Here is a 16,111-nt window from a genome sequence, read left to right as displayed (position 1 = left end):
CAGGGTTTGGGATGAATCTTATCTCGGACTAAATGACTACAGTTCCATCCTAGTAACCCTCACACTGACTTGTCATGGAATTCATTGGCAAAAATCAATTATGATTATTCGTCTCCTTTTACTTAAAATATACTTTAAAATTTCATTCTGAGAAAGCTTGTAATTTGGGGAGGCAAACGTTAAGATTGAAAGCGCTTATGAATACAAACTCAAGCAAAGAACAACTGAAATTTGGCAGCACATAAAAATGTCACATTACTGTCACAACAAAATTTTGCTCTTCCAAAAACAATATATAGCTCCAAAGACACACACATATATCCACTTAGAAATGCAGTACACACACAGTCATTCTGGGAACAGCCAGCTACTATACATTTTGCATCAACTGAATAGTGCAATTTATCTCAATTATTACAGCACAAATAATACTTGCCCTCCCTTTCTCATTAATATTCTCTCAAGGGATGGCTTTCTAAAAAGAAAAAAAATAAATTTGTAAGAATTTCATAATTCTAAGAATCAACAACGGTCATCCACATAGCCAATATCTAAAAATATTTTTTAAATAAAGACTAAACACGTGCATTTTGCTTCGTAAAACACAAGTAAGTTTCTTTCTCTTTTAATTACCTGCAAAATGTGACTTCCCAAATGTGCTTCAAATACTTCAATGGCCAGTGCACTGGGGCTTCTCCTTCGTTGTGCACCTATAACTTATTAAAAAACAAAGAAGAAGAAAAAGAGAGAAAAGAAAAGAAAGAAGAAAACAAATTAAGTTGGAGCTCTGATTCACACCTTTAGATCATTTTCCCGCTGACTACATATCACTAGGTGGTTTACTACCCCAAAGAGCTCTGAAAGAAACACAGTACAGGGTTCATTTTGATTCTGAGTTGTCTGAGCAAATTTTCAACTCAGAATATTAATTTCTGCAAACATGAAAAACTACACTTAGACTTTTTCCCTTTTCCATGTGCATTTTGGACTGCGTTTCCTACACTGGAGCAAAACCACGAATGTTTATATTCATTTAAAATAAATTAGCAAACTGTTCTTCTTAAAATGTAAGAATTGTTATTTTTAAAGCATACATACCTGCCTGCCCATGTACTGCCCTCTGTCCCAACCAAAACCCCCCAGGACCTAAACTTTTCATACCTTCTAGGCTAGGAAAAAGCAAACAGGATAATTTTTTTATGTTCTAATGTAATAACTTTATCACAATCTAATAAGCACAACATGTTGGATAAGAGATTCTCATTAATGACTGTTTGCACTAGTGTTAAGTGTCTCAGGATGGCTGGATTTCATATTTACTGAACACTCATGTGTAACTATTCCTACAGAACCTACAAGAAGCCCAGGTAGACTCCCGCCTAGCACGTGCCTCACCAGGGAAGGGATTGTTTTCTTATCCCAAACCTTGGGGTCCCCTGCTGACTTACAGTCTGCCAGTCCCTTCCTGGCAGACCCTACATGTGTTGTCTGCCAGCCCCTCACTCGAGAAGCCTCTACTATCCTTAACAAAGGTGAGCCTAAGGCCGGGTATTTGTGGGATCCAGGATAGAGGGTCTTTCCTTTACTAATTTTCTTTTGCATGAGGTCACCTTGTGCCTTCAACTCTGGTTATTCTTCCTTTTTATTTATTTATTTTTTTAAAGTTCTCACACATAAAAATCTGCTTCATGGTAACTTCTGGAAGGAAATATTTAGATCTTTTCCTTATTTCCAATAAATAAATTTCTCAAGTTGTCCTGTTTTTCTTGCAAATTTTATTATGAAGCTTGACCTTCCTCAAACCTACACACTCTGAACTGAAATAAGACCAAAACCCCACTTCCTTATTTCTAAAAAACACTTTCAGCTAGTTGACAAGAAAATTCTAGCAAAATGCTGCTGGGGTAATTCTGCTTCATTTCAGTTACTCAGTCGGTTGGATCCATAGCTTAGTAGGGATTATAATATAAATGTACTTATGATTATTGTGCTGTGCAGAAGCAGGCAGTTTACCCCTGCCATTGTGAGTTAGTGTCTGTAATGTCTGAAAGGCACTTTGAAAATAGCATGAGTGTTAAGTATCATTATGACTGGCAAGAGGAAATAAAAGGGGCATTTTTTTTCAATGGGAAAATTTATAAAATATAATTGAAGAGTGATTATTATCAAAGAATATTCCAGCTGGAAGGGATCTTAGAAACCTCTATTCTAACTTCCTCGTTTGCTTCAGAAGCAAAACACACAATAATTTTAAAACAGAAAAATCAGTTTTCTATCCTAACATTAATCTTTGCTATAAGTATAGACTTGAGATTTTTAAAAATTTAATATTCAGATATATTTAAGACACTACTGCTGTGTGTGTATGTGCACATTTCTGATTAATTTCCTATTCTAACATGCACATTACTCCCTTCAAAACTCCTTTGGCATTTTTGATAATGCAGCTGTCTTGCTGAATACTGTTTTCAGTTTCTAGAGTGTTAATTGCACATTATGGTAGCTTGGTGTGAATGATCCCACATGAATAAAATCTGCAGTCTTTTTTTTTTTTTTCTTTTTTTTTAAGATTGTTGTAGGGAGCTTCTGGGAGGGAGGGGAGGCAGTTGAAAAACTTCAAAAGTGTCCAGTCTCTTTTTGAGGCAATAATTAGGATCCAGAAAGCTCCTTATTAATAATAATTCATCATTTGTGGGCATTTCAGGACTTTCAGTTTTGAAGTTCAAAATAAATCATTGCACTTCACAGAGGAAATGTCCTGGTTTTGGAAGACATAGACCATTCTACAAAAAGCTGGATGAAGAAGAGGCCAGGAGAGCAACAGCCACCAACCTAGAGAGGACCTTAAAACATCACAGCAAGTATAAGGAGCGTTTTATTTACTAGGAGGCCCAAGAGGCATGCTCCAGTAACAACAGATGGCAGCCCAACTGCCTTCTGGAAGCACAGAACATTGACTTCAGTGGGGTGCTTCCAGGGGTTATTCAAGTCTGGCCCCTGATGATGGCCTTTCTTTTCCTGCCTTTTCTTCACTTAGGGCTCAGGCTATTCTTTAAGTAAATGCTGCAAATGCATAAATAATTAGGAATTTTATTTTTTCAAAAAAACTTATTCATCAGCCTGGGGATCCCACACATCTTCACCAGTGTTACATCCACGAGCCCTACCTGCCTAGTTACACTTCTTTGTTCCTCAGGTCCTCCAGAACCCGAGGTGTGCCTCCCCGTACATGCTAGCATCAGACACAAGTGTCTTGTAAGTGGTTTCATGCTATTCTATTCGATGGCATTTTTATGTCACTGGAACTTCTCTTGATTTATATGTTTTGCACTTACGCAGGTGATGTGGGGCTGTAATGACAGTTCCTAATTTTACAGCCAACATAAATATGTTAAACAGGAGCTCATTATGCCCGTGGTAGAAGCCCTCCTCTGACTCCGGCATTACTGGTAACGAAGCGATGTTAAATATGCACTTCTTGTTTTGTACTTTTCATCCTATCGCATTTGGGGACCTGAGACAATCATCCAGTTATTCAGGAAGGATGCAGGTACAGTTATCTTGTTGCCTTATGTTAATGTCATGTTGCTAATGGAATATCATTAATGCCTAAGAAGACCCAAAGAGGTCCATCATTTTCAGAGAAAGAATAGACTGCTTATGAGGTATTCTCTATTTTTTGTGTTTTGGGCGTCAGCCATTTCTAGAGCGACTCATAGTCCAGACAAGTGCACACTTACTGATGAAGGGGTCATGGTTTCATCTCATCTACTGACTTCGTTTCACGTATGGGTTTGAAATTTAAAGGACATTATAATTAAGTCGACCAGACGAAATCAAAAGCAACATGTTGCTAAATAAATGGAATACATAATCTTTTATTTGTGAGGAGTATGTCCCTAACTCAGTGACAGTGAGGTGTGAGAACTGGGGAAGATGAACAGCTTATACAAACGGTTAAAAGAAAAAAAAAATACAATAATTCAACTTCAAATGTGATTCAACATTGACTGAGAACCAACTTGAAATTGAAAATTGCTGACTATTATACGTTGTTACTGAGCGTTACCTACAATTACTGTAGGTAACTGGTGCTATAAGACCTAATAAGCAGTCCGAAAAAAAAAAATTAAGCAATTCAAAATAAACCGAGGCCTATCACATAATTATGAACCAAACACTGCAGCTCTCCTGTTTTGCCAGGGTTAAAAATAAAACACCTAGAATCTGAAGAGACTTTAAATGGAAGCCATATATAGGGTGAAGGATTTTTTAAAAAACCAACCCAAGAAATCCTGATTGTTTCAGAAATCTAGAAAGATGGGATGAATCATTAGAATGGTGAGTTTGACTTTTCCCTCGTTAAAAAAATGGAAGACACAGAAGGAAACCACAATCTGAAACATGTTATCTGAACAATTAGTCTTGTCCCTCAACAACGACGGCAAAAATATTCCAGTATTGACTCGCATACCTTGTGGGGTGCTCTTTGAGAATTAATTCAGTGCAGTAAAAGACAATCCCTCTTTTGGGAAATACACCACACACAACCCCAGTCATATTCCTAACCAGTGCTTGTCACCTTCGGGATACACAATCGCCAGGAAGGCTGAGGATTAGCACTCAGTGGGAGTTTGACCTATTCAGCCAAAAGGTCAGCTTGCCACAGAAGAACCCATTACAAAACAGAAACAGGACAGCTCAGTGGACACACATAATGAAAGGGGGAAAAGTCACGGCCCTACTTGCCTTGTGTCCCACATTGCCCTTTTCCTTCCTAACTTTCCCCACCCCCATTTCCAGAGAAGGTGGAGCGCCCCGGCTCCTCACCAGCACAGTTCGCCACGGGAAGGTAAAGGACAGGCAGGGGAGAGAAAGGAGCTTGTTATTTAAGAGAGCATTTGAAAGAGATAATAGAAGCCAAGAGGAGTAGGATATTGTGAGGGAGGGTTTCCAAAGGATTGTTTCATTAGGGAAGAGTCATCATTGGCAAGTAGGGAAGGCCATTTTAGAGACATTTTCTCACGGGACCCCTCTCCATGGGGAGCAGTAAGGCAGAATGGCTAAACGCAGCCTGCAAGTTCTGTGGGTAGTATTTCAGGGATGGAATCATCCACTTCGTGAAAAGGGAAGCTTCATGGCTGCCCCCTGAACTCATCCTTCAAGGCGCAAGGCTCTGTTCCCACACTGAGCTTGGGGGGTAGGAAGGAGGAGAAGGCATGCTTAATGGAATACCGGACATTGCTCCCTGGGCGTTAGCACTTGGAGCAAGCAAAGTCAGGGTCTGGGAAAGAATGGAGTAGAGAATGCTTAATGAGTCTTTCCATGGCTACGGAAGGAAAGAAAAGGGATTTGCCTTCAAGAATCTCAATTAGCCTTCCTCACTGTAAAGGCAAGGGGAGCCAAGGAAGGGTTTTCCCAGGAAGGAGCCTCAGAAGTTTATAAGGAGAGTGTGTGCGCTTTGTGTTTCTCTATCAAAATAAAAATGGCTATGTTTTCACTTAATATGGGACCAGATCTTCATTCTGAAACTGACACACACAGCTCTGCCTACCGCCCGTATTCACAACTTGCATCCTTTCCACTGTAAGCCCCTCACTGGTTGTGCAAGGCATACACACAGGGCAGGGGCGGGGGGGTAGTTTCAGATTGGGAGGAAGAGGAGAGACTGGAAGAAGTGGAGCCCTGTACCAACTTAACCAATACAGCAGCCCCATCACTGAAACCCTGCTGCCCCTGCCATGACATGTGGAGTTTCCAGACAATGCATCATGCAAACATCTGCAAACAAATGATAGTAATGCTTTTCGACGTACTTGCACCAATATTAGTGTTTTTGCTATTTGAAATACAGATGACCAGAGAAGAGAAATGGGGACAAGCAATGTTCGTGGGGCATGTGAATGATTAATGATAAATATAAGGAAAAAAACCCTCTTCTCTTCAGGAATGGTGCACTTTGGCTTTATTTCTCAATTTTTATTTAGTCATTTTGAAACATCACAAAATATATCTGTATAATTCATATCCCAGAACCTATGAACACATTATATTACCAATTTAGACCAAAAAAGAGGTATTTAATCCAGTAAAATAACTGAAACTCTAAGAAGCTGTATGCTGATTTAAAAATTCTTTGATGCAACACATATTTAAATTTCTCCTACAATTTAAGTATGGATTGAATGCATTAGCCAAAAGCATTAGAGATGATATGACTGTGAAAGTATTAATATGTACAAATGAATTACTTAATTTGGGAAAAAGAAACCATGTCTGCTTTTCTCCTCATGCCCCCCGCCAAAAAAGCCTACATATATGGCTTCAACTAGAAAGAACTAAGGGGAAAACATACAACATTCAATAAATTTGTTTAGTCTGGGGTTTGTGTATCGTGCACTTCTTATTGTCTGAAGAACTAAACACTGGCCCTATGATTCTGAAATCGCTTATGATTTTCTACATCCCAAAGGCAAAGTCATCTAAAAGGGAAATAGCTCCAAAGCATTACCATAGTAAGTACAGAAAACGCTTCTGTGTATTTGGCCAGCAACAAATTACAGGGACTTTCTTCATTCCACCATTTCTTTCAGACTCAGTTGCCCACCATGCCTTCCTCTTCCTTGAAGGAAATGGGAGGGTCTAGCTACCAAAGCAGGGATTTCTCCATTTGTAACTGGGGAAAATGAATAATAGCTTTTCTCTGACAATCTGGTAGTTACTATAGGAACAATTATATATGTCCCTTAGATGGGCTAGGATAAAGGGCGAAAACATTCTCCAGGAAAGGACCCAAACTTCCCCTTGACAATGACATTCTTCAGGCTCTGGGTGACCCTGCTGCTTGGAGTGACAGCACCTGGGGGAATGACGGAGCTGTGACAGCCAACATCTCTTGGACAGAAACCTCAGGAAGATGCAGGCATGATCCATGGTCTGGGTAGGGTACATGAGGGGGATCCTTAAGAGATTCCAGAAGGCATCAGCGGAGATGGAGAAGAGCATCGCTTCAGACTGGACAATGGATGAGGATGTTTGTTATAATTCCTAGCAGGACTTTCTACAAAGGGAAGGGATTACCAGATTATTCCAATTTCACTTTCTTAGTCATGCCAAAATAGCAATGTATATAAAAAGAGGGCACTTTTGAAGGACCAAAGTCCAGTAATAACTTAAAAGACATCTGAGTCTTTGCTGAATATGTTTCTTGGCTTTAACAACTTGCTACAGGGGTTGCTTTGAATGGCAAAGCTTAAAGTTAACTATTTAATCCCCTTTACACAATGAAGGTAGGAGAATGTCCTCTTTTCCTTACAAAATAAGGTTATTGATCATGACTAATTCCCACCTTTGAATTTCCAGCAAAGATGTGGAATAGGGTGGATTTCACCCCTTCTCAATTTAAGTTTTAAGAGTGTGGCAGTTATCAAGTGACTTCTGAATGAAGAATGTAGGGGCAATTGGGTGGCTCAGTGGGTTAAGCATCTGCCTTTATCTCAGGTCATGATCTCACGGTCCTGAAATTGAGCCCCACATTGGGCTTCTTTATCTGCAGGACATCTGTTTCTTCCTCATCCTCTGCCCCTCGCCCCTGCTTATGCTTTCTCTGTCAAATAAATAAATGCAATATTACCAAAAAAAAAAAAAAAAAGAATGAAGAATATAGAATCTTTGAGTGGTGGGGAGTCTTAATTTGAGCTCAGAGAGAAGATAGAAGCTATTTCTGGCTTCAGAGCTACAGCAACAAACATGTATTGACCCTTCCCATGTGGCAGGTGCTCTACTAGGTACTCCATACACAAAGACAAAAGACTAAGATGCAAACCACTGAGTGGGGCAATCCTGTGGGACAGAAAGTCAAGTGAGCCACAGAGAGTGGGCGACCTAGACCTTGGCCTAGGCTTGGAGCCTGAACGTGGACCTGATGTATGAAGGTGCTCTGCTTTCTGCTTTCTGAGTGCAATTCACAGGCTATTGTTCTGAGGATCTTTTGTCGCTGTCATTGTCTTTGTTCTTACGTAAATTCTTTTTCTTCCAATGACAACTTTCCTCTACATATCACCTGTTCTATGTCAGGAAGAAACACTGTGTGTTCTCATGAATTAAGTGCAGAGTTGATAAAAAGACACAAAGTTCTCTCTGATCACAACTCTGAACCAGAAAAAGAGATCACATCAGATTTGACAATTCAATGTCATACTAACTCTGCCAGGTTTAAAATTCGTTTTTTAACTGATAGAAATAACCTCCCTCACTAACCTCCCTCACCAATCAGCTGAACAGATTTTGAGAATTTTGCATTTTTGATGGGCATTATACTTGGTTTGCTCACTCAGTAGCGTCTGGGGAAAAAAAAAAAAAAAGGTTTACACTTTCATTTTCAAACTATCTTAAATTCCTGTTGAGGACAACCATACCATTGTCCCCCCTTCTGACCTCAGCAGCTCACCGCGGTTAGTGGTATGATTCTACCCAACAGCAGGGTGTCGAGATTATCAGTGAATCAGTATGATGTAGGTCAGTACTCGATGGTAAAAGGAAGAGGTACACATCTGTGACTTTGATTTTGTTTTCCAAGTCTGATCCCCAAATCCCATGTTATGACATCTGTGACATCTGCTACAAATTTGGAGCTAAGTCAAGCACAACCTTATTACTTCCAGTCTAATGCTCCATTCCTCATTCAGGCTCACCTAAGCCACTGATACGACAGGGAGCTAAGAGACACCGGGTGTGCTAGAAGCAGCTTGTGCTTCTGTGGGAGGAGGAAGGCAGCGTCTCTTCCTCTTCTCTCTCCTGTTCATCCATTCATATATTCAGTCATATTCGCATTTTCTCATGGACAGCGCCCCTCCCCCACCCCCTTGTGCCACGTCAATGCTTGGCAGTGTATTTAGTGACTTTCTTTCTGCCAAAAGTAGAATCAACATAAATAGTTCCATGAAGCACTGGGGTGCTGGCTCAAAGGACACAATGCTCTGCTTATAACAGCACCTGCTTGAAAGTTATTCTGATCAATTTCCAAAGCTTAACCATCTCAAGCTATGGTATCACATGTGTTCATCCAAAATTTAGTGAATACATAGCAGTATGAAAGATATTAACCTCACTGACCTAGGTGCTAGAGATGTAAGCCAGGTTCCTATTTTCATTTCTACATGCTTTCTTTTTACCTCAGCAGAAGAAAGCTAAAGGCATCCACGTAAAACATGTGTTGAGGCTCAGAGAATATTCTAATGAAAAGGACCCTGATTTTCCAGGGGATCAGAGTCTAGTGGGGAGACTGATACATAAGCAAATGAATAAAATGTGATAAATGTGCAATTACCAACTCTCACCTCTGACTAGACAGGGAGAGTGGGGCAGGAAAAGCCTTAGAGCAGGGGTATGGTAGAACTCGGGTATGGAAGATGATCTTTCCAGGACAGCGAAATACAACAGTTAAGACCCTGAGAGCTCACTTCAGCAGCACGTGTGCACACACACAGGCCCTGAGATCCACTAGTCAGCTATGAAGGCAAGGACAAATGCACACTGACATAGTGACACACAGCAAGGTTTTGGGCTCATGATCTTGCACACTCCAACCTGCTTTTCCTTAAGCGGCAACACCGCTGGAATGTCACACTCCTACAATTGCTGGAGAGGCTGAGTCCCCCCACTACCACAGCACCTTCCTGAGGCTCAATACCATAGCTTTATAGTCATGTGACTATACCAAGGAAGACCAAGGTCCACTGCGCTTGGTCTGAGGACCCTGACCTTCCACAACCCCCACAATGCTTAAACACCACAGCTGACAGTGGGGTCCCCTCATGCCTACATCACAGCAGACAGCTTCGCACCGTGCAAGACAACAGTCACCAACCAGACTGTCACATTCCCTTGGGTGTTCTGAAGGGGACTGCCATGATTTAGGTCCTCATTGTTGGACATCCCCAAAATGCTTCCTGCCCTCTGCTTGCAGGAGGAGTTCAATGGGGGACAGTTAGGAGCAGAGGAAAGAGTTTGGGTTCTGGAGTCAGGTTGACCAAGTTTTCAATCTTCCATTTGTCTCTAATTAGCTGGGTGGTCTTGAACAAGGTAGGTTCTGTGGATCTCAACTTCCCAATCTGTCAGAAGGGTTAATCTTTCATAGGGCTGTCGTGAGACCTGTGACAACCGCAGCCCTCCTTTAATTTCCCTTCTAGAACTTATTCGCATATCATCTCTCTCCTCTGCTAGTCTTTTACCTTCATAAGCTGGGGAAATCATTCTGTGCACTGCTGAAACCCTGACAGAAAAGGGCCCAGAACACAGAAGGTGCACAATAAATATTTGTGAATAAATGAGCATTCTAGAGCCTCGTGCTGAGCCCAAGGGAGGCATTCAGCACATGTCAGCTCTCTCCTCGCTGGTATGAAAAGCAGAGGATAGGCCAAAGATGACTTTTCTAAATCACTATCTTAATTCCAATTTTAACAGAAATATTGGCACTGCATTTTTCCTAAATATTAGAAATATTTTGAATTAATTTTTTTAATATTGGGAATATTTTGTTTCTCTGTATGTTGTCCCGCATTTCTGCCTTTCCTGTGGCATGATATCAAATCTACAGTGTCACCACAAACCCAGTGAGCCAACTGCAATCAGGGCCTCAAACCAGTGCAAACATTTCACACATACTTGGGCAAAGCGCCAGCAATTCACTGAGTGTCAGCAACTGCCCACTGAATTTTCTTTTGAAGGATTCACTCACGGCCTATTCCAGCAGTAATTGGCATTCATTTTAAGATGCTGAATGCCTCAGACATAACTTGATTAGGTAAATGTACACAGCCACTGCCACTGGAAACCAAAATCAGCTCTTAAAACCCCACCATCTTCCTTCTGATTTCATATCAACAAAAGTCCACACAATTATCAATGGTAAGTGAGCAGGCAGTAGGTCTTGCTTATGTTAGCAGATCAAGGTCTGCATCGTCATTGCCATCTGCCTCTTGGGAACCTACACAGTCTCTGACTTGGGCAGAGTTAGAAGCTAAGACACAGGGACACTATTTGGGCCATAGAGATAGTAAACAGGCTGCCCAGACTGTCAGATCCACACTGGAGGACACACACAAGCATACTCTTTCCTACTTACCACCTCCATGACACATAACAAGGAGAAAAACCCTAATTTGAAGATCTATTATTTAAAGTCAGGGTTGAGCCTGAGCCTCTCTCTCCATTAGAGGTTCTTAACCTATTGCTCACTTTGAATAACAGCTGTTTAAGAATACGCTCTTCCTGAAGGAATATGCAAACAAAAAACTTGGTGTATACAATTACGAAAATCCCAGAGAGCTTCTTCAACCCGTCCACTGACCTCGGGTCAAGAACTGCGGCTTTAGACCACAGCCAAGTGTCCACATGTATCCTGTACCAGGTTGGGCACTAAAGGGGACTGAATAAATGATTCCTTGAATGGATGAGGTATCAAATGAATAGGCAAAGAAAGGGATGCAATAGACCCAGGCAAGGGAGAACCCAGGACTAAAGCAGACACTTGCATTCAGTGTGGAACCACGAGACTGAAAGCAACAGCCAGTAAGTTGGTTTATTCACAAAAATTGCTTTGTCGAATTATACACAGCTCCTCCCCTTCTAAATGCAGACAGAGGGAGGAAAGGAAAAAGAGATAATGAAGGTTTGCAAATGAAGTGGGTACAACTGTGCAATCAATCAACATTTTCTGAAAAAGAATCTGCATCACTTGCCAAAAATCTGAACTGAATAACTGAACCAGCATTCTGATGAGAATGGACTTTGCCACTAGCCAGTCATTTTTATTTGTCTTCCAGCTGTCTTGATTCTTTTTTTCCAGGAAGCTACTGGTCTCTTCAGTTTAGTGGGTTCAGACATGGCAATTTATTTAAGCACGGTCAAATGCATACTCCACGTTTATATTTTTTTAAATAAAACTTTACTGCGTGTCTCCTCTGTGCCAAGTATTACATTGGTTGCAAAGGACAGAATTCAAACACTCACCTAAGTATTAATTGAGGGCCTACTAAGTGCCAGGCCCTCTAGTGATAAGCCAAAGGAACGTGAGCAAAGCAGACAAACATGCCCGTATGGAGCTGACATGGTGGGGAGGGGGGAGGGGGTCAGACAACAACAATAACAATACACACATACTTCATTATGTAAGTGGCATGAAAAAAATAAAGGGAAGAAGGGGGAAAGGTGGTAGGAATTTCTGTATGATATCAAAACAAAATCAGGAAAGACGTCTCCAACACTCTGAGTAGAGAGAAGGATCAAGTGAAGGAGTGGCATGACATCTAGCTGAAGGAAAACCAAGAATCAAGGCCCTGAGCTGGGAGATACTTAACCTAGTTCGAGAAATGGCAGGAGTCAGTACTCAAGGAATCTAGAGACTGGGGAGACAGAAATATAAACTGTTATACAGTAACAGTTTCTTTGGAGGCTCTCAGGAAAGGGAATATTTAACTTCAGTGAAATTCAAAGATTTAAAAGAGAGGAAGATACTTGGGTTAGAAAGAAGAGAAATTTTCCAGGCAAAATGGTGGTAAGATGTGTGGTTGAGGTAGAGGGAAGAGTCTACACAGTGGTACCAATTCAATAAAACATACGTAAATTCAGCAAAACATACATTTCCCCTGTAGGGAAAGAAATGTCGCGAGACATCTGTCGGCTAAGTCACAAATGGCCTTACAAATACTGCCAAGGAGTTCATAATTTATACACAGTGATTGGAATCCATTCTAAGCATTTGAGTAGAAAAGGAATGTAAGCACACGTATGTGTTCTATCAAAAGGGTAGCGATGCACAGAATAGCTTTGTGTTTGCAGGGAAGATGAAATTATGGCTATTGCATAGTCTAGGCAAGAAATGATGATGAGTTAATCCTGGGAAATAAGTCAGAAAGACTGTAGAGATGAATTTGGTTCTAAAGGAATTTAGAAGGTAAGAATGGGAGAATTTATAAATTGACTATTAACAGAAGAGGAAGAACACAGGGGAAGTCCAGGTGTGTGGGTGGCAAATGGAAGAGAAGTTTCAATCATTCCCTACAACAGGACATTTAGAAGAGAAGGTGCTAAGAAGGTAGGGCGTGGAACTGGAGGGGTCTTTAGGACAGGCCCGGGGAGAGGAGATGTCTGGTAGACCTGAGGCTTCAGGGTAGAGGTATGACTGAGGGGAGGACTACACTGTGAGTCATTAGCATACAGTAGGTGGAGAAGCCACAGAAGGGCAGAATGAGAGAGGGTTAGGGACCAGCGGGAGGAACATCTGCATTTATAGAGAGGGAAGAGAATCAGCAGGGAGCCTGAGAATGAACCATCAGAGGGTAAGAGGTAGATAAAGAGGTGATGGTATCCTACTTACAAAGAAGAAAAGCAGAACATTTGAAGAAGTGACTTTTCAACTATGTCAAATGCTACAGGAGAGCCCTGAAGACCTTGGAAGGGGGCACTGCCGTCCAATGAGGAATAAATGAGAGGCGACAACCTTAAATTCCTTTTTTTAGGATTTTGTAAGTGAAAGGAAGGAGGATAAGGGATAACGGATGGGCAAGGAAGAGAAGTAGGAGAATACCCAGGATTTTTTTTAAGTGACTTGAGAATGTTTATACCCTTAGAAGCAGCAAGCAACAGCCACACGATATAGAAGATGGACAACCCTGGAGGAAGCTACAAAACTGTCCAGAGTTCAAGGTAGGCTGAGAGATGGAGAATATATCACTTTTAAAAAAATCAATATTTTACTATCCCCTGAGTCTACAAAAGTGATGCTTCCTGGTGAGGTCCCTCATCCAGCCCGAAGGATCCCAACTTAAGAACAAGTTCTTCTAGATGATGGTCAGACAACATAATCACCCATGATTCACACTACTAAGTATATTTCTATAAGAAAATACATCAAAATCAAGCTCTCATTGTCCTCTGGAAACCACCCTTTCGCCTCTCCTGGTAGGAGTCTCCATACCACTGCTCCTACAGGCTCATCATTTCAGACTGATCTCCCTCTACCTTGTTTTTCTTCACTATGTAAATACAGAAAACAAGCCTACTTCCCTAAGATCCAGGGCTCTACCACTACAGTGACTTTCCTTCCAATTTCATGAAAATGCGAAACTCTCTTCATATGCAAAGATGGCCACATGCTATGGAAAGGGTAATTTTAAGGCTTCTACCTCACCTCACACTACCAATAGTGTCCTTCACTTCACTCATCGAAAAGGATACTCTTTCTGGACCCACTTATCTCCAGTCTCTCCTTCCTTGTATCTCTTGTGATGGCAAAAGCTTTTAAAGTGTTATAAACAGAGGAGTTACCTGGAATCGCTTTTGGAGTCCCTCTAACTCTTGGATCCCAAAAGCAGTCAATAATTCCACTTTGCAGCCAAGATCTGTCAAATCCCCATAGACTAGTATTGCAACAGATTATTAATATACCCTGGAGTGAACTAAAACCATATTAAGGAATCAGAGAATACAAAAGTTTCTTTTATGTGTTGGAGAAGCAATTGAGAAGGCAAAGAAGGACCTCCTATCCCCCCTGCATTGTTTAGTGAATTTTTATTAAGCCAGAGAAGAAAGAAACCAAGAACACTATGTGTATGAGAGAAGAAGCCTGTTTCCCAAGAACTATGTCTTACAGGAAACCATTGCCTCACCTTCAGTGAGGTTCCATGTTCTAGGTGGGAAGGAAGAAAGACAAGGTCTCCTGGAATTTCCAAAATGTTGTTGAAACAAGCCTCCTCAGCACTCAGAAGGAAATACTCAGTGCTCATCTTGTTCTTTCAACTCACTAGGTTTACTCTCTTCCTCCCTTTGAAGACAGTTCACTTTGGGGCTTTCAGAATCTGAGAGGGACTATGTGGTCACTGATGGTCTTGGGTCAAGTTCACTTTTACTTGTGACATCGCTGCCAGCCACTTCTGTCTCTTTTTCTCATAATATAACTCCCGGTCAAGAAGAAGAGGAAGCACTCTCCCTTCCTGTATTGCCCTCAGAAGTGTATTTGCCTCATCTTCTCACAGGACTTTTTTAGAAGGAACTTCTTACACAGTTAGCATGTCAGCCTGGGTCTAGCTCTGTCCTCTGTCATACTCGTCAAAGGGTTGTCACACTTTTATTCATCTGAATATGGAGGAGTACTTAAAAAACGGGAAGACAGCTGTAGTTTATTAGAACACAATTCTGAGAGACAGAAACCCCCATTTCTAGTCTCAGCTCTTCCATTTACCAGCCGGTGAACGAGGGTAAGACATCTGACATGCAGGCCTTGGTGTCCCCATCTATAAGTGACATAATCATTCTTTGCCCAAAGAGTTGTGGCAAGGGCTAAATCTCAATATTTGTGACAGTTTTCTAGCATCGACCTAGCAAAGAGTAAGGAATAAATACATTTTAATGCAATCTGGGTTTCTAAAAAGCTCTCTGTGGCAAAATAGAAACGGGTGCTGGTAAAGTGCTGTTGATGAGGAAGATTACAGAGAGTCACTAAGGGGACAATCTATAAATAGAACTTATCTGTTATCTCCTAGCGTGTGTGTGTGACCTAGAGCCAGTTAGTAAAATCTCAGAGAAAAACAGTTACCAGAGAGATGAACCTATCACCAGCTTCTCTGCCATGTTGTTCAAGGATTAAATGAGATGATGTATGTGAAGTGCCCAGGACACTATTTGACACAGATCCAGTAGTAATAGCCAGCAGCTCCCTACTCCTTTCTCCACGACCTGTATTCTAGGGAATCCGGTACAAATCAAAAAGACAGAAAAAACAAACAAAAAAACAACAAAAAAAAAACCCTCTCCAGATCTGGCAGAGTAAAATCACACGTCCTGGTCTTGTTCACAAATAAGACTGATGAAAATGGTCTTTGGAGGTAGAATGTTTGGGCACAGCTGGACTTTGATTCTGTTTTCCTCACTCTCAGCACCACAATCTTCAAGAACAGTAAATGGAGAAGAAGGAGGCAGTGGCATGCAGCTCCCCGCTGTCTATGTGCACATACATGGGTCAGCAGGTGGCAGGCATCCATGGATGTATACTTCCCATTCTACACGTAGAGGCTCAGCATCTTGAAGAACGTGGACCAGGTCGGCACTGGTC

General features: G+C 41.3%; 1 protein-coding gene across 5 annotated transcripts in view; it reads right to left on the bottom strand.

Annotated features, from left to right (window-relative positions):
- The window catches only part of NPAS3 (neuronal PAS domain protein 3), an 845,279-nt gene that overhangs the window by 434,117 nt on the left and 395,051 nt on the right, over positions 1-16,111 (bottom strand). For 3 of the 5 annotated variants that reach the window (XM_059181877.1, XM_059181880.1, XM_059181881.1), the window contains exon 3: positions 634-716. In XM_059181877.1, the coding sequence (XP_059037860.1) occupies positions 634-716 (83 nt within the window). The remainder of the gene's footprint in view (positions 1-633; positions 717-16,111) is intronic. The other 2 variants (XM_059181882.1, XM_059181879.1) reach the window with 1 other exon arrangement.

The sequence above is a fragment of the Mustela lutreola genome, chromosome 7, assembly GCF_030435805.1.
Source record: "Mustela lutreola isolate mMusLut2 chromosome 7, mMusLut2.pri, whole genome shotgun sequence".
Lineage (NCBI taxonomy): Eukaryota > Metazoa > Chordata > Mammalia > Carnivora > Mustelidae > Mustela > Mustela lutreola.
This window is presented reverse-complemented; position numbering and strand designations above follow the sequence as displayed.